At 56.4% G+C, this 25,627-nt stretch overlaps 1 protein-coding gene across 1 annotated transcript in view; it reads right to left on the minus strand.

Annotated features, from left to right (window-relative positions):
- ITGA11 (integrin subunit alpha 11) overlaps positions 1-10,237 on the minus strand; it is a 110,388-nt gene extending 100,151 nt beyond the window's left edge. The window contains exon 1 of the mRNA XM_055127389.1: positions 10,109-10,237. Within this exon, the coding sequence (XP_054983364.1) occupies positions 10,109-10,160 (52 nt within the window). The 5' untranslated portion in view covers positions 10,161-10,237. The remainder of the gene's footprint in view (positions 1-10,108) is intronic.
- Positions 10,238-25,627: the final 15,390 nt, after the last annotated feature.

Below are 25,627 nucleotides of genomic sequence, written 5' to 3' on the forward strand. Positions count from 1 at the left end.
GCCCCCGGATGGCGGGAAGGCAGGCACCGACCCCGACTGGCACTGGGCGAAGTTGCTCTTAGACAGAGAGCTTTGAGCTTTGTTCCGGGACCGGGCGGGGCGGGAGTGACCCCAGCACCGAGGCCCTTCCATGCCGGGGCCCCATGTCCTTGTCTGCTCTTCCAGACCTTTCCACGCTGCGGGAACCAGAGAGTGTGAGAAGACCAGCCCCAGCAGTTCCACCGCTCCAACCTTCGGGGCTGGCATGGCTCGGCTGCCCAGGGCACTGGGGGCAGGGCTGCCCAGGGTTCCCGAGCCGGGCACTCCGGGGGTATCAGGTTCAGCTTTTTCACATCTGCCTGGCTGCAGACACGCAGGTCCTGGCTGCCAGGACCACTGGAGGCCACGTCGTGGGAGGAAGGTTCGGGACTCCACACAGGGGGAGAAAGAGCAAAGGGGCCGAGGCAGCTGGTGAGAGGTGAGACGGGGTAGAGGTAAGACGACAGATGGCACAAGATGATAATAAGGGGAGATAGGGAACCCACAGAATTTGCCTGTCACCTTGATGGCAGTCCAGAGGGGCTTCCTGGAAGAGGAGGCTTTTCTGAAGCCTCTAGGGCCTAGGAAAAAGCAGTAAGGCCCACCCCCAGCCCTTGGCTCTGTTTTGTTTCCAGGTTACACGTGGGCTTTTCCCAGGTCATCCCTTACAGGTTGCTCTTGGCCTTGCTTCTTACACGCAAGCCTGCGTCCAGCCCTGCGAACTGTCTCTCCAGGCCCCCCACAAAAGGCCGTTGTTGGGGAGGGAACTGGGGTTTCTTCTCTTACATGAGGCAGAGGCTTACCCGACTCCCCAGGGGCGAGCCTCTGCCTCTTCACCGTGACCCCGTGCCACCCCCCAGCCCCTCGGACCCCAGACCAACCAGCCTCCTTCTCAGCCAAGCTCTGAGGCAGGGGCCTTCGGCAGCTCTTTCCTCTGGCCTCCTGAGTGGGCCCAGGGCAGGCGCCCCTCCCTGGACAGCCCCGTGGGGCGCTGCCCGGTCCCCCCACCCCGCAGACCCCTCCCTAGACAGCCCCGTGGGGCACTGCCTGGTCCCCCCACCCTGCAGACCCCTCCCTGGACAGCCCCGTGGGGCGCTGCCCGGTCCCCCCACCCCGCAGACCCCTCCCTAGACAGCCCTGTGGGTCGCTGCCTGGTCCCCCCACCCCGCAGAAGCCAGAGCGGCTGGCGGGGAAGGTGCAGTACGGGCCGGGTGGAGAGGCAGCGAGACGGTGTGTTGGGCGCTGTCTGTGCTGGGCTCCCATGGGTGCCTGCTCAGGGGACAGACAGCAGCGAGTCACCACACACGGGCGGCCTCTGCACTGCAGTGGAGAGGGGTGTCTCCGTGGGACCCCGCGGGCATCACAGCCTGACGGCTCGTGGTTCATTTGTGGGCCCTGGGATGTAGGAGTTGAGGCTCGGGCAGTCTGGACGCTGCTCTTGGCTCTGTCCTTCCATGGCGGCTGGTGGGGGGGGGGGCAGGACTGACCACACAGTCCACGGGGTTGTGGGTTCTGGGGCCCGAGTGCCAGGTGTGACTCACCTGGGTCATCTCCCTCGGGGCCCCATGGCTGTTTCCTCCTCTTGGGGACAGACCAGCACTGCTCTTGGGGACAGACCAGCACTCCTCTTGGGGACAGACCAGCACTGCTCTTGGGGACAGACCAGCACTCCTCTTGGGGACAGACCAGCACTGCTCTGGGGGACAGACCAGCACTCCTCTTGGGGACAGACCAGCACTGCTCTTGGGGACAGACCAGCACTCCTCTTGGGGACAGACCAGCACTGCTCTTGGGGACAGACCAGCGCTGCTCTTGGGGACTGTGGTTTCTTCTTGTTTGGGGGCCACCCCTGACGATGCTCAGGGATGACTCCTGACTCTGTGCTCAGGGGTGGCTGGTGGCGGGGCTCAGGGACCCGGTGTGGTGTCGGGATTGATACAGGGATCAGCCACGTGCAAGGCAAGTGCCTGGCTCTCTGCTGTCTCTGCGGCCTCTGGGGTCATGGCGGAGATGGATCTTGGGACAGCCCACCCTGCAGCAGCCGTCAGGGACTCCCGCATTTGCCGTGGCGGTTGCCAGCGGGGAAGCTCCTCTCCGGCCTCATCCCCGTGGGAACCAGCTTCCCTCCTGAGTTCCACAGGGATCCCCCAAGCCAGCGCTGTCATTGCCAGAGTCCAGAGGAAGCAAACGGCCGGAGGTCACCTGCGTCAGCTGGCGCCATGTCGTACAGAGGCCCCCCAGGACCCACACTCAGTCCTCCCGCCCACCCCCGGGGCCCGGGTCTTCCTCTTAGCCACCAGGGTATGTTCGGGCCAGGCACGACGCAGTCCCTCCTGGCTCCTTCAGGGCGCCAGGGACAAGGCCACGTTCTGTGGTACACACGAGTGTGTCTGAATCAGGCCTCTGGGTAGTCATTTTAACTGCGCCACACCCCTGTTTCCCGGGAAGTTCCCTTATAGGCCTCGGTTGGCATCATCTAAGAGCAAGGCTTGTCTCTGCCTGGGCCCCTGGCCCTGTGAGTCACAGCCCAGGGCACACAGCACCACGGCCATCTGCAGTGACAGGTCAGCTGCCTCCTTAGAGACCCTCCCCCCGCTCTCCGCGCTCCTTGCCTGCCCCTCCACACCCCACAACTATGGCTTATTGGGAAAGTGACCTTGGGAGAGGACCGAGACGGGGGACAGTCTGCAAAGCGGGATGACCCAGAGGCTGACGATTTCCCGGGTGGGACATTGGACTGTGGCTAGTGGGGACAGATTGGCAGTGACCAGCTCACCCAGACCACAGCTGTTCGTGGCTTCCATCTCCCGGCCAGGGTGGGCCTGGGCTCTGGGGGGCACGAACCCATGATCTCACAGCTTGGTGAGGATGCCCGAGTGCAACACGGGACTAGGAAGGGGGTCTGTCCATGTGGGCGTTGGGGGAGGCTGGAACAGGGGTCTGAGGGGCCACAGAAGGACCCCAGGAGAGGGCGACATTGGCGGGAAGAGAGAAGGAGGAGAGAGAAGCTCTGGGGTGCAGAGAATTCTAGGCAGAAAGAACAGCAGGTCAACCAGTGAGCCCAGGTGACCAGTAGTAGAACATTCTGGAATCTGCATTTAGGGAGTAACACGAGTGAGCAGGGAAGGAGTCGAGAAAGGCTGCGGGAGGGGTGTTGCTCCCTGTTGCCCCTGCCTCACCCCTCCCACCCGACTTCGGGCAGGAAGGGAGGTCTGGAGGGCCGGGGGCAGAGGGACGTGGCAGCATCTCTCCTGCTTTCTGGAGACCGCCCCCTGGCTGGAGAGTACAGGGCATCAGGCCCAGGCTGGAGACCAGGCCGTGACGGCTGGGGCAGCCCCAGGAGCCTTCTGGGTCTGGTCCTTGTTCGACGGGTGCCCGAGCTCTCCCCGAGGGCAGCACGAGGAGACGCCTGGCGGGAACAGCAGGTGGGCGGGGCTGGCAGGAGCGGGAGCTCGTGTGAGATGTGCTGGGAGCACGTCAGATGCTCAGTGGCCCTCAGACAGGGACTTAGGGTCCCCACAGTGAGAGACAACAACTGTCACAACTTTTCCTCTACTGAAGTCTTTTTTTGATCATTCCATCAGTCATTCAGTGGCGACAAGCAATGTAAAATAAATTATTGTGGGCCTTCTCCAGGGCCAGAGTTGTGGGTGTTGGGAAAATGGAGACAACAGTGGAGGGAAAGTCACAGTGGTGCTGGCCTTGGTGTTGGGATATTGAGTGCCCGTAAATAATCATCATGAACAGCTTTGTAAACTACGATGTCTAAATAAAGTGGGAAATAACCATGTGCTGGAAGGGGCTGGAGAGATGGTAGCACTGTAGCACTGTCATCCCATTGTTCGTCGATTTGTTCGAGTGGGCACCAGTAACGTCTCCATTGTGAGACTTATTGTTACTGTTTTTGGCCTATCAAATACGCCACGGGGAGCTTGCCAGGCTCTGCCGTGTGGACTGGACACTCTTGGTAGCTTGCCAGGCTCTCCAAGAGGGGTGGAGGAATCGAACCCGGGTCAGCTGCGTGCAAGGCAAACGCCCTACCCGCTGTGCTGTCGCTCCAGTATAGCAGGCAAAATGCTTGCCTGGCACGTGGCAGCCCCGGTCACATCCCTGCCCTGCGTTTGGTCCCCGGAGCACTGCCTGGCATGGCCCCCAAACAAAACAAAATGCACAAAAGATGTGCCAGAAGGTAGTGGGTCCCGGAGCAGAGAGGGTGGGCAGGGAGGTGCCACGTGACGCTGAAGGCTGGGGGACAGTCGGCGGGTGTGTCTTGCGGGCAGCACCCCGCCCGGCCAGCCCAGCAGCGCATTCCAGAGCCCGTGTTTGCCTTGTGGTCTGTCCTGGCTTCCTTTGGCTCTGAAGGGCTTCTTCGACCCAACTCGATTCTCCATAAGTCGGGAGCATGAAGCACTACTCCTGGGCCCCCCAAAGTGGCGGAGGAACTGAGGCACGGCCTCCCGCACCCCAGTGCGGGCCCATCTGTCTGCGGGTAGTTCTGGTCAGGAAGCTTGGTCAAACCTGGGTTCCTAGAGCTGTCACTTGGGCCACGGCACATTCAACCTGCGGGGGCCTGGAGATTCAGGCCAGGTCTCCCGCAAAGAAGACTCCCAATGCCAGCATGTACCCCCAGGGTCGCCCACCTCTGCCCAGCCTCGGGAACACAGCTTGGTCTCCTGCCTGCTGAGCCTGAGCAACGGACGCAGGGTGGACCGTCCAGCCAGTGGTGAGGGAGTGGGGTGGCGTCACCCCTGACTGTCGTGGGAGCATGCCATTCTCCTCCCCCAGAGGGTGTTCCTACTTGGGGCTGGGGGTGAGAGACACTGGGGGGGTTACTGGAGCCTTCGGTGATGATCAGTGTCGAGGGACAGAGCAGGGCTTAGGGTGCTTGATTTGCACAGGGCTGACCCTGATTCAAATCCCCCCAACACGCATCTGGTCCCCTGGGCCCTGCTAGGGGTCACTCCAGAGCACAGAGCCGGGAAGAGCCCCTAAGCACCGCTGGTGCGGCCGAAACCAAAAATCCAAACCAAACCAGCGTGAACTCCACCTGGACCAATGTGCAGTGAGGGCTTCACTGAGTCAGAGCGTGACTTTGCCCAGCCACGGCTGCTCCTGGGCATGAGTGGGCAGGTGGCAGGGCCCGAGAAGGACCCTGTTTGGTCACCAGAGGGCAAGTCTGGGCCCCTTTATCCTGGAGGTCCAACTTAACATCACATGATTCACCATCCCCCAGAAAGAATCTTAAAGTGGGGGGCTGGTGGGGGAGAGACGGGACAGAACAGTTATCTGGTGGTTTCCAAGTCATCCCTGCACCCCGCCTCGGACCCATGTCACTGCTCTGGGGCCTCTGGTGGATGCCTATAGCATGGGGGTCTCGCCATGTTCCCCGAGACAGACGCTGTGCCTTTATCTCACCCAGAGTCCCCAGATCCCCGAGGAGTCTCATGGGTGCTCAGTCCACGCTGGTCAAACAGAAGAACCCCTCAGTTTGTGCACCTGAAACGGACCTGGGGGTCTCTAGGCCAAATGACAGGCCGGTGGGGGGAGGTATTGGAGCAGGCCGGCTTCACGGTGTGGACCCCACATTTAGAACACGCCCCTGCGTGGTCTTCTGCTCCTCTGTGGACAGCTTGAAATTCAAAACACGACCTATTATTACTTGAGCCTTTGGGCCGTACCAAGTGGTGCCCAGGACTCAGGAATCTCTCCTCGGGGCTCAGAGGACCATAGAGGGTGCAGGAGGTTGAGCCTGGGGGCACCATGTTCGAGGCAAGCACCTTTTCCTATCTTTCCAGTCCCTCCCTTGGGTTTGGCCCTGGACCTGCGGAGGGGGTGACTGGTCCTGCGTGCGGGGAAGGTGGTAAGAAGAGATGTAGAGAGAGCTGCCCAGGCTCGTGGGACTCTATGCCTGCGAGTCACGGAACACAAGGGACCAGAGCTCCAGGGAAAAGTGATTCTAGTGGGAGAGGGTAAGTGGGAAGGGATGGGGAGGGGTGGGGGGATGGGGAGAGACGGAGATGATGCTGGGGGATGAGGAGGGATGAGAGGGGATGGGGAGGGCTGAGGGTGGGTGGGATGAAAGTTGCTTTGGGACCTTTTTCCCTGGTAGGAGAAGGGTTGGGAGTCATGGTTTGAGATTGGGTTAGGGGCCTCCTAAGAGTAGATGCAGGATGTGGAGCTGGTGGCTAACTAGGGACATCCATCAAAGTCCGCAGAGAATAATTTCAATGACCTCATTCACCTGCCACAGATACAGAAAATCCAACACTGGAACATCATTCCTTTGTGGGAGCAAGAGCGATTCTAATGTGAGGATGGTGCTTGCCTTGCACACAGTCGACCCAGGCTCAATCCTCGGCATCCCCATAGGGCCCCCCAAACACAGCCAGGAGTGATCCCTGAGTGCAGAGCCAGGAGGAACTCCTGAGCACTACTGGGTGTGTCCCCCAAACAAAAACAAACAGACAAAACCACTCCTCTGGTTTAAACTCCGTTTAGCCCCAGTTCCTGTGCCAGCTACAGCAAACGTGGCTCTGACCTTTACCAACCTGAGTTTGCACGTCATCTGAGGACAGCACGGGGAGCACCAGCCCTGCCGAGCCTCTGACCCCTCGTCTCTCTGGCGGGCGGCTGGACAGCCTCGCCTGGTGTCTTGTGCCTGAGCATGAACTCCTGGAGGGCTGTGGGGCACCAGTGGCTACACCCACTGCCCCCCCCCCCATTGTTCCAGAACCTTCCCCAGGCACAGAGACCCAGGCCTGGAAACACAGAGGGAGGAGCCTGGAGGAGAAGGAGGTCAGCATCTGTCTGGAGCCCCGGGCCTGTGGATACTGCAGCTCGCCCACACTGCTGACGCCTCTGAGACGCGGCCCGCACACAGCCCATGGTCCACGGACACCCACCAATGAGGCTGCAGGCTGGGTCCAGCAAATCAGTTCTCTGATGCCTCCACCGACCCGCATCCCAGGGCCGAGCACTGCACTGGGAGCACTGCAGTGCCCTGAACCCATCCACCTTCACCTGCCGCTGAGCAGGGCCCAGAGCGGGAAGGGAACAACGGCAGCTGGACCTGAGCAGAACTGGCACCGGGGAGGCCAGAGCGGCCCAGATAGCAGGGCAAGGGGAGGCCCTGTCCGCCTCGAGCTGGGAGTCAGTCAGGGAGAGGGACGACCTGTCCCTCACCCTGTCCCTCGCCCTTACCCTCTGGGGTGACTCAGGCAAATGGTCACTGCTCTTGTGGTGGGCGCGGGAGTGAGGGGCTACCTCGCCGACTTTCCCCTCCAAGTGGGTATGTCTCCTGGCACCCCAGAAATCCCTTCGCATTCCCTTGTGGGCCTGGGTTTGAAAGAGGTCCCTGTGCGGGGCCTGACCCCCTGCTGGACGGTCCAGGGCCTGAGCCATCTCCAGGAGGGGCCAGTTCCTGGAGTGAAAGGTGCAGTGTGTGTCTGCAGCTTTCTTTCCTTATTTTTGTTCCCTCCATCCCTCCCCCGGCAATGCTCAAGTGCTCAGGCTCACTGCACTCAGGGATTCTGAGCTTAGGAATCATTTCGGGTGGTGCCCAGGGGACCATATGGGACGCTGGGGCTTGAACCCTGTGTGTCTGCGTGCAAGACAAGCTCCCTCCCTGCTGCTGTACTACCTCTTTAGCCTTCTTTCTTTCTTTCTTTCTTTCTTTCTTTCTTTCTTTCTTTCTTTCTTTCTTTCTTTCTTTCTTTCTTTCTTTCTTTCTTTCTCTCTTTCTCTTTCTTCATTTCTTCTTTCCTTCCTTTCTTTCTTTCTCTCTCTTCCTTCCTTTCTTTCTTTCTCTCTTTCTTTCTCTCTCTTTCTTCATTTCTTTCTTTCTTTCTCTCTCTTTTTTTTTCTTTCTTTCTCTCTCTCTTTCTTTCTTTCTTTCTTTCTTTCTTTCTTTCTTTCTTTCTTTCTTTCTTTCTTTCTTTCTTTCTTTCTCCTCCTCCTCCTCCTCCTCCTCCTCCTCCTCCTCCTCCTCCTCCTCCTCCTCCTCCTCCTCCTCCTCCTCCTCCTCCTCGTGTTTTAGGGCTGGGACCTGACTGAGAATCTTCCCCAGTCAGCCTGAGTCTTTCTAGAAGCTTGTCTCCTCACCCTTTGCCGACAGCCGTGCGGAGATGCTGATCGATGTTAGCTTGAGAGGTCTTGGCACTTGCCTGCCTCCTTTTTCCTGGCGTGACAGAGAGTTTGACTGGCCAGCTCTGAGCAGGCGCTCCAGACAGGCAGAGATGCCAAGTCCGCTCCCTCGCCCGCCCCCATCACCCACAGGTGACGGTGCAGCCCAGTGCGTGGGTAGCGAGGAGCGGCAATGCGGGGCCAGACTTTAAACCATGCACCTGCTGGTCCCTTAGTCCCAGAGCGTAGCTGGCAAACACCCACACCTTTAGGGTCTTTCCATATGGCAACAGTGTCCCCCCCCAGTGGAAGCTGGTGCCCCCCCCTCAGGTGGGCATCAGGGGTGTGGGAGAGCCCAGAGAGAGACACAATGACTGGGAGGCACTTTGTTTGCTTGCTTACAGAAGGCAGGTTTCCACGGGGCTGCTGAGTAATTTTTTTTGTTGCTGTAGCTGTTCTGAAAAGGGGTGATAGGCCAAGTCTGGAACTTCTAGTCTACACACTTAGGGCTTGGTTCAAGTGATGGCTCTCCTCCAGGAAGCCTTCCGGGCTTCTCTGGCTAGAACTGAACTTCTGTGGTTCAAACCTCAGCCCTTCCTCGGCTCCTCCCTGGACTGCCTCTCTGCTCAGCCGTGCCTGGCCTTGCGTTCTCCAGGGCACACATGCCGGCTGGCCCTGCCCCCAGCCCTGTGCAAGCAGATGGCGCTCCAACATTGATTGATATGTTTAATGAATCCCATATTTCAAGAACCCAAACTGACCAGACATAACCCAGGGGTGGTTTTTGCCCTATAAAGGGAGTTCTGAGTCACAAATCCTGCCCCCGTTCCCTCTGCCTGTCCTCCCCTGCCCCCTTCACCCCTGCCGGAGCAGCAGCGACACCCCCCCAGGTCGCTCAGCCTCTCAGAGCGCGCATCCCAGGCGGGACTATCACAGCCGAGACCCTCCGGACCCCCCATCGTGCCCCCCCATCGCGCCTATACTCAGCTGGAGCGCCCGCCCTCCTCGCCGGGAACAGGGCGCCCAGCTGGACGCAGGGGGACTCGGCTTCCGGAGTGCCCGCACTGACCCGCGCTGAGCTGCATCTTCTGCGCACTCCTCTAGCCGGCTGACCCTCCGGTCCCCTTCAGCGGGGACTGGGTTGGCGGGTGCAGGGGGGGTCGGCGCGGCGGGGGAACCCAGCCCCGGTCCTTCCCGCTTCCTCTGAGTCCCAGGGACTCCAAGAGCCGCTGCTTGGAGTTCTCCACTTGTGCCCCAGCATCTGACGGGTCCCGCAGCTGCCGGAGTCCCCTATGCGCCCCCCGCGACTCCCCAGTACCTGCCCGGGTCTGAGGCCCACAGGAACCAAGACAAGCCGGGATTGGGGGAGGTGTCCAGCACGGCCAAGGCGGGCGCGCGTCCCCCACGTCGGGTATCCCCAACTTTCTCCCCACCAACTTTCACTGTCCACAAGGGGCATCGCTGGCCACACCGAAGGGCAAGTGGGCCCCAGCCTGCTGAGTAAGGTCTGGCGTGGCCCATGGGAGCCCCCAGCCCGTCTCCCCCACCTCCCCGCGTTCCCCACCTGGAGCGCGTTGGATGGCGCGGCGCGGTCCCCCACGCTGGTTGAATAATAGCATTAATTCAGGGAGGTGGGGGCATGCCCAGTCCCCCGCCCGAGTGCCAGGGGCTGGGAGGGCGAGGCGGCGACCCCCACTCCCTTGCCCACCCCGGGTCCCTGCGGCCCCCGCCGATGAGCGGCTCGCTCCGCAGCAGCCAGTCCCCGCGGCGCGGCGCCCCCGGGACACGGGCTCCCGGGTCCGGCTTCTCCGCTTCTCCCCGACCCCGCACCCCGTGCACCCGACTCCGGACTCCGGGCGCCTGGGCGCGCCCCTGCTGCAGAACTCAGCCCGACTCGGTGGCGGAACTGCAGCGGGGTCCGAGGGCAGGGGTCCCCAGGTGGCGGCCGGGGCGTTGGGGGCGCACCTACCTGTCCAGAGGCTGAGCGTGCAGGCCACCAGGAGCCCCCCGGGGAGGTCCATGGCGCGCGGCGCGAGCGCGGGCCCGGCCGAGCTGCTGCGTCCCGGTCCCGGCGGCGCCTCCTGCCTGCCCTGGGCCCGCGCCCTGACAGCAGCCGCCGGGGAAGTGGGAGGGCTCGGCTGGGAGGGGCGCCCGCTCTCCGCGCGCCGCGGCCACCTGGGCCCGCAGCCCCGCCCCCCGGCCCGCTGCACCCGCCCCCCCACCCGCCCCGCCTGCCCACCGCGGGGCCCGCGCAGGTAAAGGGGTCTCGTTCCTGTTTCCCCCAGTGGGACCTCCCCAGAGCGAGCACGGCCGTGCCCGGGGTCCCCTGACTGAGGGGTCTCCCCACCCGTCCGCTCGTGACTCTTGGGGCCGAGTGCGGGACGGCCCAAGTGCTGCGCAGGCGCCTGGGCCAGCGCAGACCCTCTTACCCTGGCACCCCGCAAGCTCCTGGGAATTGGCAAAGTGGGAGCGCTTTGGCCACATTCGAAGCTCTTTGGAACCCAGTGCCTGTCCCCCCCAGCTCGAAATTAACGCACTTCTGTGGCACGAGAGAGTTTTCACTACAGCCCTGAACCTCAACCGGTAGGCACGGAGGCAGAGTGGAGGCTAAGGTCTGTGAGGGAGTGTCCCCTCCCTGGGCACAAGGTCTCTCTCTCTCTCTCTCTCTCTCTCTCTCTCTCTCTCTCTCTCTCTCTCTCTCTCTCTCTGTCCTGCTGCATGCAGTAGAGAAACTGTACAGTAAGTGGCTGGTGTCACTTGGTTCACTTTTTCTCCTTACTTAGACTGAAAACACCATTTAGGTAGAATCTGGCTCACAACTTAGCACTTAGTTCCAGTACCCAAAACCATAGTAGGTAATTGGATGGTGTGCTGGGTAGATGAATGAAGAGGCGAAGTGGGAGGTGGGGTGGGTCGGGGGGAAGGTTGAGTGGATATATGGGTGGGTGGACAAATGGGGAAATGAGTGGATGGATGTGTTGAGAGTTGCATAGGTGGATGGAAGGATAAACGGGTGGGTGGATGATGGATGAACAGATAGATCAGATAGATGCATGGATGGATGGATGAATAGATGGATTAACAGGTGGATGGATGAATGGATGAACAGATAGATGGATGAATGGATGGATGGACAGATGGGTTAACAGGTGGATGGATGAATGGATGAATAGATGGGTGGATGGATAAACAGATGGATGGATGGATGGATGGATGGATGGATGGATGGTGTGTTGGGTTGGGCAGGGGGGATGAGTACATGTAGTACATTCCTGGGAAGTATTGGAAGGATTTATCAGAGAAGACAATATTCAGGGTTGATTCCATAGTATAATGTGGGACTGAGAAGACCCAAGTTCAGTCCAATATAATGGTAGCCATGATGTCCCCTTCCCCTTCAGTCCAGTATAATTGTGGCCGTGACGTCCCCTTTCCCCTCAACTCAGTATAATGGTGGCCATGACTCCCCCTTCCTCGGGATGGTTCTTGGAAGCTCCCTGGTTTGTTTGTCTCTGGCTTGTCTTTTGGGCCATACCTAGTGGTGCTCAGGGTTGACTCCCAGTCCTACACTCCGGGATCACTCCTGGAAGTGCTCAGGGGACCACATGGAGTGCTGGAGATTGAAACTGTGGCGATAGTGTGCAAGGCAAACACCCTGCCCGCTCCGACCCCAACTTTCTTGGTTTTATTTTAGTAGGTTTTGGGAAAGTTGATTCCATTGAGAGAGAGAGAGAGAGAGAGAGAGAGAGAGAGAGAGAGAGAGAGAGAGAGAGAGAGAGAGTGTGTGTTTTGGGGCAGCCATGTACTTTAGGCTGAAATGAAGGTCTCACAATGCCAGGCCATACTTTAAAGAACAGTGAGCTAAAGGGGAAACACAGACTCTTGCTCTTCTGAAGGAGCCCCTACGTGGATGAATAAGTGTGGTGTCTCTTCTGCCCCTGCAGGCTGGAACAAGAAAGTCATATGCCAGTCAGAGAGCTGAGGGGGAGTGGGCAGTCTGGCCGGAGGAGTTAGATCCTGGGTAACAGGAGAGAGAAACCGAGTCCAGAAGGGTCTCGCCGGGCCCTAGAGTTCAGCCCAGCCACTCCTCAGCCTGCGTCCTCTGGACATTGCAATCAGGTGAGTGTGAGCCCCTGTGTTGGCCGAAGTGGGCTCGAAGGGGAGCCTTTGCTTCTTGGGCATTCTAGCTGGCAGCAGCCTGCCGTGCCACGTCCCTGCCGAGCTGTAACTCACGTCCCCAGCACTTCTCAGACTCGGGAGCTGCTGGAAGCCCTTGCATGCGAGATTAGGAATTCTGATGAGCACTTGGCCTTGTAGGTGAATAAGGTCACCCCTAAGACCACAGCCTTCTGGCTCACGGGGTCTCTGGGTGGGCACTGGGGCTGGAATTTGAGTAATAGCTCTGCTACTCAGGAACTCACAGGGCTTCTCCCCAGGAGCTCAGGGCCCCAAATATGGAATGTAAACCTCAGTTAACCTGGCATAAAGGAAGGCTGGAGCAATAGTACAGTGGGGAGGGCTCCTGTCTTGCATGTCACCAACCTGGGTTCAGTCCAAGGCACTACATATGTGCCCCCCTCCCGCTTCCCCGAGCTCCACCAGGTGTGATCCCTGAGCACAGAGTCAGGGGTCATCCCTGCACTGCCAGTCGTGGCCCTCCAACCAGAAGTAAATAAGTAAAGCTGGTGGGAGGGAGACAGATGCTGTGGATTGGGCTGTGATGAAACAGTCCTAGACTCTGTGAGGCACCCCGAGAAGGTGGCAAAGGAGCAGAGACGGAGACATAGCCTCATCTTCACTGATGGCACCATTACTTATTAATCGTTCACTTTAATAATTTATTATTTGACGGTCATCAAGCACAATTGAAGTCACACAGTGCAGCTGTGAATGAGTGACAAATGCGCAATCCAGACCCAGTCTGGAGAAACTGTGGCTTGAGCCCAGCAGTAAACAAAACAAAACAAAACACCCAAAATCAAAACAACAACAAAAACAATGAAAAATATAAGCGTGAGGATGATAACGGCAGCCAGGCTCTTTTGTAGGAGCATAATGCCCTCGTTCTTTAATTTCAGCTTCCGTTTTGCTTTGGGTCACTCTCAGCAGTGACAGGGGTGGGGCTGCTGCCACATGCCTATTTCTTAATGAAATGTCAAAGGCCCATGATTTATGTGGTTGCTTCTAGTTGAGTTTTAGGCATCCACTGTCCTATCACCAGGGTCCACTTCCCTCCGCCACTGTCACCAGGTGGGTCTTTCTGCCCCCAGCCTCCCTCCTGGACAGGCACGTTTCAAAGTCTGGCTGTCGTGGTTTGGATTCCGTGTTCTCTGTGTTGTCCACTCTGGCTTAGAGACACACCCAGATCTCACCTCTACACCGCTCATCACTCCTGCCCCCGGGCACCCACCTCTTCTCACTCGCCACTGTCAGTTGCTGCCCTTCTCTTTTCTGTGATGTGTGTCAAGGGCAATACGCCCCCCTCCCCCAACGCCCCCCCATTCCCTCTCCTGTGAGTCTTCTCTGTACCACAGATAGATGAGATCACTTTTTTTTGTCAGTTTTTTTGGTCCTTTTTTGACTCACATATTTGAAAACTTGAGATGTAATTGACCTGCCATGGAATTCATCATGCAATTCAGCAGTTTCTAATCCATGAGCAAGGCTGTGCAACACGTCTCACTAATTTGGAACATTTTCAGTAGATGAGAAAGAAACTGTGACCATTAACGGCCACTCCCTATTCCCTCATCCTAGCCCCTGGCAACCGAGACTCTGCTTCTGTCTCCATGGATGTGTCTGTGCTGGACTTTCACGGACACGGAGTCGTGCAAGATGGGGTTTGCTTTCTTTTTTATTTATTTATTTATTTATTTATTTATTTTCTTTTGGGGGGTTTGCTTTCTTTCATTTAGTTTATTACTTACAGGGCCCGTCCGCCATGGGGGAGACATCAGTACTGCTCTCCGTGGGGTTGCCAAACAGCCCCTCAAATGCCTTGACTGCGATTCACTGATCTGCTCTTTGGGAAACAGGAGGTTGTCATTTTCCTTTGAGTCATTAACACTTTGGGGCTGTCATGCATAGTGTTGCCATGGCCACTTTGGTTCAAGTGTTTGTACGGACACACCTTCAGATTCCTTGACCTGGGACTGAGATTTCTGGGTCTTGTGGTAACTCTATGATTGATCACTTCAAGAGCCGCCAAATGATTTGCTAGTGAAGGAACCATCATTTTTACATTGCCACTAGTGTGTCTGGGGACTGAAGTGGGTGTTCTGTGAATTTTGAAATCCCTTTTGTATTTATGATCTCTCTGCATGCTGAAGGAGTTAGTCTCACTCAGGGTGACAGATTCTCCCAGTGGTAAGAGAAAGGCAAGGCCATGTGACCAGAGCACGTCCACTCTCACGGGAGTAGAAGCACAGAGGGAGTGAGCAGCTGCAACTCTGGGTCAGGGATCTCGGACCCGTGTCACCTCCTGTTCCCTTTGGTTGTGGTTGCTGCGTCTGGGCCTCACACATGGCTGGAGCGCCTGGTGGGAGTGTGAGCGCCGCCCTGAATGACTCGGGGTGGTGCAGGGGTCTAACTCAAGGCCTCCCACTCCCACTTCTGCTCGGCCACACTACTTCTTCCTCGGAATCTTCTCTCCAGGTTGCTCTCCTTCCCTGCAGCGGGGATGGCAGGATGCAGCCGGCAGGGCCAGGCTGGCCCCACACATGTCGGTTCTCCAGGGGGTTCGGTTCTCTCTCCGAGATGCGCTGGAGAAACCCAAACATGTGCTTCCTGGACGGCACTGCCCCCGTCTGAAGGGTCCGGTGGGCTGGGCTGAAGCACGTGCCCAGCCCCAAGGAACCAAGATGAGGAGGGAACTGAGACCGACAGTAGGGCCAGGACACACCTTGCAGGAGAGGAGCTTGCTACGGGCAGGCGGCCACGCCCAGTGGCCAGGCCCCCAGACACCAGCCACGGTCGCTCCGTGCCTGTCGGAAGATTTCCTTCCATGGCAGGGCTGGGTTTCCGGTCAGCGGCTCCACACTCCTCTCTGCCCCAGGCTGGCTGGCGGGTGGGGCTCTGGGACTGGCCTGCAGTGGCCGTGGGCAGGCCTGTGGCTCCCCATTTCTGCTGGAGCTAGGGTGAGGCTAGGACTTCTCAAAGAAGGGAAGGCAGGGAGATCTGGCCTTCTCCATGGCCACCAAGTGGCCGTATGGGACGACGACCACTCGTACCCTCTGCTGAGTGGCCCTGGGCCAGGCGGGGCCACTTCCTAAGGGGGCGGCCAGACCCCGCGTCTCCCGAGTGGTGCGGCGTGGAGCTCAGGCAGCTGCTCTCTAAGTCAGAAGGGGCCCTGTCTCTGCCTGTCTCGGACTCTCCGCCTCCCTGTGGGCCCCTCCCCCCGCACTCTGTGTCCCACGCTGGTGGTCTCTCCCTACGCCCTTCTCCATTCTGGGTGTCCCCTGATGTACCTGGCCCGCCCCTGTCCCCCAGCCCCAGGCACATGGCTCTGGCCTCCTCTCAGGCCTCATCAGTTGGTTTGTGGTTGGGAAATACAAACACATTAAAAAAAAAAAAAGAAGATAGTCATAGCTCATCCTTTAGTTATTGGGGAAGGCAAATCTTTTGCCAAGAAAATTGATCTAATAAATTCCAAAGTCACGAAGGAGGGGGAATAAAGCTACCAGCTCATTGTTGCTATCTCCAAGGATACCTGTCAACTGCTCTGGGCCAGTCGTGTGGACGATGGGCAGGGGGCAGTGTTTGTCAAACTCAAGTGACCACCAAGGACTCTCCTGGTTTCTGCTGGTGGAGTGGAAGGAGGAGTTTGGCTCCGTCCCCCACAATCGTGAGTGAGTGTCCATCCTGCGGCCACTGCAGGGGCCGTGACCATCAGGCTCTGCCCACAGCGACCCTGAATCTGCAAAGTGGTTTCCTGGTCTCCTTTTGCATCAGCGACCCCATTGAGGGGAGCAGCGGTGTGGGCCAGTCGTGTGGACGATGGCCTTGCAGGGACCTTGGCCAGAGCCGCCCAGAGCCGACAGAGCTCCCGGCGCCCCTCCTCGCCCGCCTCCCCTCCGGGACAGACAGAGACAGAGGTGGCTTGTTGCAGGGAGAGAGGAGCAGCTTCGAGACAGGGCAGAGAGGCGATGGGGCCTATCGTGGGGAGGAGGGTTTGGCCTCGGTGAGCATGAGGAAGATTTAGGCGGCTTTGAGAGAGATGTGCAAAGGGCCGGGCCAGGGAGGCCTACATCTGAGCGACCAGGGGGCTGGGGGCCAGGGCCCTCTGCTGGTTCAGGGACACTCTGAGGAGAGGTCACCCCCATGGACACTCACTTGATGCCCCTCTATCCCCTCTCCAGACAGCATGTGCTTCCTGGGACTCCCACAAGTGTCCCCTCCCCCACACTGGGGTCTCTGTGCCGCTCTGACACCCCAGCCCAGATAGACGCTGCTTCTCGTGGTGACAAGGCTATGCGCTGTCTGCCTGGGAAGGTCCCCTGGCTCGGCCTCTTCCTGCCTCTGTCTTGTTTCTCTGAAACAAACCACAAGCTCCTCTCTGTGGCCCCAGACCTGGAGCAGAGGCCTGGGTGCCTGCTGGGTGCCCGGCCCGCCTCACCCAGACCCTCAGCTGCTGTCGAGTCTTTCGATGTCCCCGAAACCCAGCCTATTCCAGGTGCGGCCAGTTCTCTGACGACAGTCACCATTGCTGTGAGGTCCAGCCACACGCTCGGAGACCCCTGGAGCTGTCTGTGGGCTGGGAGTGCTGGGGGACCCGGGGAAGTAGCCTCAGCTAATGACAGACGGGATCTGGGGGACAGATGGACTGGTACCACCCCCCTGCTCGGGACTGAGTTTCTGTGCCCAACCCCATCATTCTGTCAAGTTCTCCCCCCGGGCCGGGGACGAGGGGGATACACTATCCTGCAGACTTGGGAGGGGAGGCCCGGGAACAGGGTGGCTCTGCAATGCTTTCTCCTCTGCCTTGGACTTCCGGCCTCGAGGACACTGAGGTGTGTTGTTCCCAGAAGCCACCCCCATGGGTGTCGTTTCTATCACAGCATCCTGAGAGAACCAAGACATCCCTCCAGCAGCACCCTCCAGCGGCACGGCTCTGAGGACTGGTCTAGAATCCTCCAGAAGAGCAATGTGGAGTTGTGCCTCTCTGCTCTCCTCTGCTCCACCTCACCCGTCAGTGCTCCCCGGGGTCCTCCACCCACACAGATACTTACTCTCACAGGCCGTGTCAGGGTTGAGCTTCAGGGGCCCCAGAGGAAGGCAGATCGTTAGAGAAGCGACGCTCCAGGCTTCAGAGCGAGAGAGAGAGGGGGTCAGGATTTTAACCGAGGGGACGTGGGCGTGGCACCCACCTTCACTGCCCTGCCTTGGACGTTCTCCCCTCAGCTGCGGGAATGTCGAGGAGACGCAGCCTGTGCTGAGGTGCTGGTTCCAGGTAGGACACTGACGAAGAAGATTCTTACTCCTCACCCCGCTTCAAAATTCTCTGGGGCTGGCAACATAGTGCAGCGGGTCAGGAGCTTGCCTTGTGTGTGGCCAATCAGGTTCCATCTCTGGCACCACATATGGTCTCCTGAGCCCCACCAGGAACGACCCCTAAGCTCAGAGCTAGGAGTAAGCCCTGAGCACTGCCGGGTGTGTCCTAAAAAAGCTGCAAAGACAAAGAAGATTCCCCTCGGAAACTAGAGGAACCAGGGGATGTCATCCATGCTAGAATGAACTGATTCACTCTGACATCAGGGACTCAGGGGAGCACTGTTATCTGAACTCTGGGCACAGCTGTCCTGTGTCTGAGAAGCATGCAGCACTGTCTCTGAGCACAGCGGAGGCAGAGTCGAGCATGCATGTTAAAGAGAACCCGGGCCACAAGCACATGCACATCAGGTGACCGTGATAAAGCCCATTCTAGCGGCCCCTCCAGCAGCCTGGAGCCTGCTCCGAGACTGTGAGGAACTCACCTCCCCCAGGCCCCTAGGGAGGTGACTCTGAAGGTGGGAGCATGCGGGTTGCATGTAGGAGTTCCAGGTCTGATCCCCAGGACTGCACCGTCATCCCCCCACACCGCAGCCAGGGACCCCACTTCCCCTCCCCTCCGCTGCTGCAAAACAAGAACAACGAAATAAGGCACACATTGCTGCCTCCGTCTCCCCTCCCGCTCTGACTCATCCCTGCATCCCAGTTTCGGGCTGGGCTACAGCCCCCCACCCCCGCCCCCGCAGAGCTCAGCTCCGAGGTGCTTGTTTGCGCCTCCTGCCTCGGAGAAGGCTGGTCTCCTGGGCCGGGGAGGATGTATCCAGACCTCCCCAGCTGCCGCTGCTCATCCTCAAGCATGTGCCAGGGATAAACATCCCGCAGCATGCGTCTGGGGGGCCGGAGGAGGGGGCGGTGAGTGGATACGGGTGGGTTGGGATAGGGATGGTGAGTGTGGATTAGCGGATCTGAATAAACAAACAGTTCTGGGAGCAGCCTGTGTCTGGCTGCTGAGCCTCGGTGAGAAAAGTGGGGGTGCAAGCGCGGGCTGAAGGTCCCTTGAGAACTTCCTGCTCGGTGAAGTCCCCAAATCACGCGGGGGGCGGGGGCTGCCGTAAAGGAGACAGAGACAGCAGCTTCTCTGGGCTTTGCGGGTCATCACAACCAGCTCCGCAAAGGGCGGGTGGTCCCTAGAGCTCCGCAGAGGTGGGTAGCTGAGCTCCCAAAGACCCGGGGTAGGCCCCACCCAGCCTGGCCCCTCATTGGCTGGAGGCTTGCCACGCGCAGCCAATGAGAAGAGCTGAGCGTGCGCCTGGCACTTGGCGTCCACTGATCATCACTGGCCAGGCACAACCATGCCCTGAACAGGGGCTGCGGTGATTCTCATTGAACAGAGGAGGAAACGGAGGCCTCCAGGGGGCCCTAATTTCAAGGTCCCCCAGCTGGTTAGGGACAGGATGGAGTCTGATGTGGGTCTCTGGTCATCTTAGGAGGTGTGTCCGGTGAGGAGCAGATGAACTTGGCCTTGAGGAGCAGATGAACTTGGCCTTGGCAGGCTCCAGGAAGTGTCTGCCCTTGTTCACAGCAGAAGTGGTGCCCTCAGCACCTTTGGGATTCTTAGCAGCGCCTGCCCGGGTCTTTCCCAGCTCTGTCTGCGCCCCCGCAGCGAGGGCAGGCGGCAGGTAGAGTGGGTGCGATCACTGGACAGTCTTGGAGAACCAGAGGACGGGGTTTAGACAAGGTCTACGCTGGCCCTCTGGCCATCTTGCCTTCAGCAAGCACCACGTGGGGCCCCAGAGCCTGGATCCCACCCACCTGGCGCTGAAAGCCAGCCAAGGGTCCTGCGTGTGAGCCACTGTCGCCTCAGTTCACGTCTGTTTACACAAATGGCTTGTACCGTTTGTGTTCGAGTTGTATAGACACAGCAGTACCGGCTTATTAGTCATTTATGCTCTAGCTTTTATCTTTTTTGTTTTTTTGTGTTTCGGGCCACACCTGAAGATGCTCAGGACTTACTCAGGGATCACTCCTGGCAGTCAGGAGACTATAAGTGACACCAGGGATTGGACCCAGGTTGGTCACATGCAAGGCAAGTGCCCTACCCACTGCACTGTCACTCTGGTCCAAAATTTTTGTTGCTGTTATTGCTGTTTGTTTGTTTGTTTCAGGGTCACACCTAATGATACTCAGGGGTTCCTCCTGGCTCTGCACTCACTCCTGGTGGCTCAGGGGACCATGTGGGGTGCTGGAGACTGAACCCTGGTCAGCTGTGTGCAAGGCAAGCACTCTCCCTGCTGCCCTATGGCTCTGGCCCATATATATATATATGTACATATATATATGTACATATATATATATATACATCACTTGTATCACTTGTCATCCCATTGATCTTTGATTTGCTCAAGTGGGCGCCAGTAACATCTCCATTTGTCCCTGTTGCGTGCTAGTGCAGCTCAATGATATTTGCTTGCTCCAGGAACAGGAAGAGCCTCAAAAACATAAAAACATATTACAAACATATATAATATATGTATATATATAAATTTATAATATATAGATATATGTTTTTAATAATGGGATTAAAACAAAAGCAGAAGCCTGAGTCAATAAAAGCACCTGTATTTTAAAAGATCGAGTCAGCAATAAAACTCACATTTGTACAGCATTTTCCAGTTTCTGAATGAGTGTGATTTCTTTCCACACCCACTAATGGGCATCATCACACATAAAGCCTGGGTTGCCACAGGGAGCCGCAGGGCTGAGGAAATCACTTTCCCTGGGGGTCCCCTGAGTGTGTGTCTGCCACTGAGAGCCGCCTGCTTTTGTCAGGCTTGGGCTGGGATGCTTGGTGGCATTCTCACATTTACTAGTTTTCTCACTATGGACAAATCACTGCAGCTGTTTTGTTTCCGTGTTCTCAGCCCTGAGCCACCTACCGCATACTACGACTGGCAGCATTTAATGAGCTGACACATCTGAAGTGTTTGGAAAGCATCTGGCACATAGGACGTGCTATTTACCTCACAAAAAAGAAAGCTGCACAAAACCGATGGAATTTTCCCTCTCTCTCTCTCTCTCTCTCTCTCTCTCTCTCTCTCTCTCTCTCTGTAGTTCTCTCAGTTCTGCTATTATAGATTTTGGGGGGATCAGGGGGTTTAGATCATACTGGCAGTTCTCAGGGCTCACTCCTGTCAGAGCTGGGAGATTATATGCAGTGTCGAGGATCAAACTGGGGTCTGCTACATACAAGATGATCTCTGTACTATCTCTTTTGAGGCTAAGTCATCAGGTATATGTAAGTTAAACCATCATCTTTTTAATAAGTTGAAACTTTCATAACTATAATGTTTTGTCTTTAGTAATTCTCTCTCTCCCTCCCTTCCTTCCTTTCTTTCTTCCTTCCTTCCTTCCTTTCTTTCTTTCTTTCTTTCTTTCTTTCTTTCTTTCTTTCTTTCTTTCTTTCTTTCTTTCTTTCTTTCTTTCTCTCTTTCTCTCTTTCTCTCTCTCTCTCTCTTTCTCTCTTTCTCTCTTTCTTTCTTTCTTTCTTTCTTTCTTTCTTTCTTTCTTTCTTTCTTTCTTTCTTTCTTTCTTTCTTTCTTTCTTTCTTTCTTTCTTTCTTTCTTTCTTTCTTTCTTTCTTTCTTTCTCCTTAAAGTAGATTTTGTCTGCTACTGATGGTCTCACTGACTTTCTATTGGTTCATGTTCACACAGAATGCCATTTCTTTGTCTCTTTCAACAACTTTCATGTATCAGGCCGTGTGGGGGTGGGTCTGGACGAGCCAGCCTGTGTGTGACATCACCGAGTTTGTCGAGTTGTTTTACTATCTCTGGGAGTTGGTTGGACCCGGGGTGATCAGGCATCAGAACACAGAGGGTTCCAGACCCCGTCAGTACCCCCGGAAGGCCACGGGACACTCTGCGTCTATACCTGACCAGTCTTCTGCCTGCCACACACCACTCATGTCTATTATGTTTTAAAAGCAAGTCCACTGGGACCCCCAGCCTCGGGCTCTGACTTTGTTTACAGGTTCTGCGCGTGTTGGTGATCGAGTCCAGGGCCTCCTGAAAAGCCCCGTGCCCTGCCTGAGTCACGTCTCACACACCTTTGGCTAACTTACTTTGATGCTGCTGCTGCTGTTGTGGGTTTTTAAGAGTTGGTGGTGGGGAACGTGCACTGGTGGAGGGATGGGTGTATGATCATTGTGAGATTGTAACCCAAACATGAGAGCTTGTAACTATATCATGGTGATTCAATAAAATAAAAAAAAATGATACCTAATAAACTGTCTGTATCACTTGTATCACTTGTAGTCCCGTTGATCTTCGATTTGCTTGAGCGGGCACCAGTAACATCTCCATTTGTTCCTGTCGCAAGCTAGTGCAGCCCAATGATACCTGCTCGCTCCAGGAACAGAAAGAGCCTCAAATCGTTCATTCAGAGATTTGATGAAGAAATCTGACCATCTAGTTGGAGGGCGGCCACGAGGTCTTCTGACATCCCGTGGAATCCAGTCTGTACCAGCTCTAGTCCAATGGTCGTCTCTGAATTGCATTACATGACCGGCCCATCTGATTTTTGATGCCTTGGCAAACGAGACAGCGTCCCTGATTTTTGACCATCGACGGAGGCCAGAACTCTGGATTTCTTCTCTCACTTGAGTGAGACATGATATTCCCAGCATAGCTCTTTCGATTCCTCTTTGGGATACCCAAATGGCATTCTCATCTGTCTGTAGCACTGTAAAAAAAAAAAAAGAATCTAATTCTTAAATTTGGTGGGGAGGTGTGTAGTGTACACAGCTGACCAGGCATGGCAGAGCTGGGGGCTGCACTCTCCCTTCTTCAGGGGGTCTGGGATAGAAAGTGCGAAGCTCAGGGGCTTTTCTGTATGTCGGGGAGTAGGGGTGGACCCCGCCCAGCAGCTGAGGGACTCCTCCTCTGGGCTGCTGGTCCTCGGGGCTCCTGGTGTCCACTTACCCCCTTACTGTAGCCAGACTCTTGTCATACAAGGAAACAGCTTGACAAATACCATTGGGGGGCAGTGCCAGCCCCAGCACTGAAGGTGCAAGAGCAGGTGTCACTGCTGAGGTCGCAGGAGTCACCCAGCCCGCACGCAGACACCCCTTCCCAGGGTCCTCATGCCGGCCCCTCGCTACTCACCTTCTAGACCAGGAAATGGGGGCCGAGCCTCTGCCTGGGTCTCTCCTTGCTACAGCCTCATGGTCTTCCATCACGGGGGAAATCTTGGTGTCCAACTGTCCTGTAAATTAGCACATGACTCACATTCTGTGGAACTGGGACTTGGGGTCTCTGAATAGACAGGGCTGCGTGTCATAAACAAAGTCAGCACCTTCCTGGGACCAACCACCGTAGAGTTGCTGGGCACAGAGTGAACGAGAGCATAATTGTCTCATGCTGGGTTTGATCCCATGGGGTGACACGACCCCCACTGAGCACTGCCTGGAGTGAACCCCCTGCAAGCAACACACCAGGAGCAACCCCTGTGTGCGCCCCCAAACTCCCAGCCTCCCAAGCCCCAACACACAGCCCATGCCCCTCCTCCTTTACTGACTACTGCTTCCCCGGGTTGTGCTCCCGTCTGAGCACCCCAGGAGCAGTGAGGCGGGGGGGCTGCTACTCTCGAACAGAACACGTGGGCGTCATCCAAACAGCCCTGCTCAGCTGAGCTTTGCCTGTGATGCCCCAGCAAAGTCCCCTCTGATCTCTCCTATTCAGGGGTCCTCCTCGTGAGTGGCCTGGCGCCCCTGCTCTGGCGACTAGCAAACATTCCAAGGCATTTAGATAAACAGAGTACAGAGCATTCCCTTTCCTGCCCGAGGGCAGAGAGGAGACCCTCAGAGCAGGAGTCTGGATACCCAGGCATCCTGTAACCAGCACCCCGACCTCCAGCTTCCCACCTCCAGAGCTGTGAGCAGTGAGTGTCTACGGGGCGAGCCCCTGGGTCGGTTCTCTCCTGTCCCGGCAGCTGGATCAACTCAAGACGGCATCCTCCGTGCTCCTCACCCCCTCTGCATTCTCCGAGCCCTCTTCTTCCATGATTCATTCCGGGTTTGTTTTTCCTGCCTTATCATCCAAGTTGTGATGTCTTTTCCCAGCTGAGTCAAACCAATTTAGATTCTTGTGTTTGGTTACTTCTTTATTTATTTATTACTGGGCCAAGGATGATGGTCGATTAAGGTATTTTTCTATTTTTTTAAATTGAGAAATACTGTTTGGGTCTTTATGATTTTTCAGTTATGATTTGGGTTTTTTGGTTTTGGGTCACACCCAGTGGTGCTCAAGGTTCTGCACTCAGGATTTACTCAGGTGGTGCACAGGGAACCATATGGGTATGGAGGATTGAACTTGTGCTGGGCGTGTGGAAGACCAGAGCCCTAACCTTGTATCATCTCTCCAGCCCCATAATTTTGCTTGCTTTGGAGCCACACCCAGCGGTGCTCAGATTCCTGTCTCTTTGCTGAAAAATCACTCCTGGGGGTGCTCAGGGGACCATATCTGGTGCCAGGGATCGAACCTGGGTTGGTTGAATGTAAGGCAAGGACCTAACTCTGATACTATCTCTCTGGCTTCTATTAAAACTTCGAATCTTATTTCTTTTGTCCTTGAATGCAAGAAACATTCTGAGGTCCAGCTCTGATTCACTGGAATCATTGTGATCCGTTCCTGTCACACTCTGTTTCTCCTTGTCCTCATGTCTCAGCATCTTGTGTTACTGGTTGTCTCTGATTGTGCAAAGGTCATTTCACTTGGAAATTGTCTGCAAAAACAGATCAAGAGCTTGGATTTTTATATCTTCAGAAGAGGATTCCTCTGTGCTGTTTGTCTCCAGGGGCTTTGAGATCACTTGAATGCTATTAATCATGCTATGTTCCAGGGAGTGAACTCGCATGCCCTGATATCTAAGTGAGAACGTCAAGGACAATGGCTAACCCTAACTCCAGGTGCTTAAAAGCATTATATTTTAACCATGCGCCCCCACGTGTCTGGGGCTGGGGGGTCCTCAAGCATCACCGAGGAGACTCAGGTGCCCCAGTGGCAATTCTCAGCCAGGCAGGCCAGTGGTTCAATGCCTGACCCATCCTGGTAGTGCCCGGGGGCCTCCAGGGCTGTGTTGGTATTCAGGGGCCACACGGTGCCAGGGATCAAGTCCGGGGTGCGACTGTCTCCTGGTGCCAATCTCCACCAGGTGAATGCAGGGCTACGATGCTGACTCCTACCATGGACATTCTCAGAAGTGTTTTCTTGCCTCACGGCTGTCTCTTCTGGCTTTGCAAATACCTCCCAGGCAAAGACAGCTCCGAGGGCCAAGCTCCTTCCTTCAGATCTCTGGCCAATCCTGTTTCAACTACCTTAATAGCTTCCCCACACTTCCAAGCTGATGTTTGGAAAATATTCTTTCCAGCCTTTTTTTGAGTTTTCCTCAGAGGGAAATTTTTTTGTGTGTGTTGCTCAATCAGCCAAAATTGGAAACAAAATCCCAAATATGACCAAGTCTCTTCCTTAGGGTGACCTTTAATTCTATCTCATAAAACTCTACACACGTCCTGGTGAATCTCTGAGTATTTCTTATGCCAAAGCAAGTGCCTTGAGAGTGGTGATTTTTATCCCGTGTTCTCTAATAGCACATCAAGGACCTGGAATAATCTAGATTATTCACTATTCAAAGATACTTAGCGGGTGCTCGCTATGGCCCAGGCATAGGGCCAGGCATAGGAGATTATGGCAAGCACAGCAGAACCTGTAAATTCTCTCACAATGTTTAAAAATGCTGTGGGAGGGGCCAAAGCCATAGTGCAGCGATAGTAAGGCATTTGCCTTGCATGCAGCCGACCAGGGTTCGATCCCCGGTATCCCATATAGTCCCTTTGTGTAGAGCCAGGAGTAATCCCTGAATGCAGAGCTAGAAGTAACCCCTGAGCATTGCCAGGTGTGACCCTGAAAACAAACAAAAAAAAAAAAGTTGGGGGAGGGACTGGAGCC

The sequence above is a fragment of the Sorex araneus genome, chromosome 2, assembly GCF_027595985.1.
Source record: "Sorex araneus isolate mSorAra2 chromosome 2, mSorAra2.pri, whole genome shotgun sequence".
NCBI classification, from domain to species: Eukaryota; Metazoa; Chordata; class Mammalia; order Eulipotyphla; family Soricidae; genus Sorex; species Sorex araneus.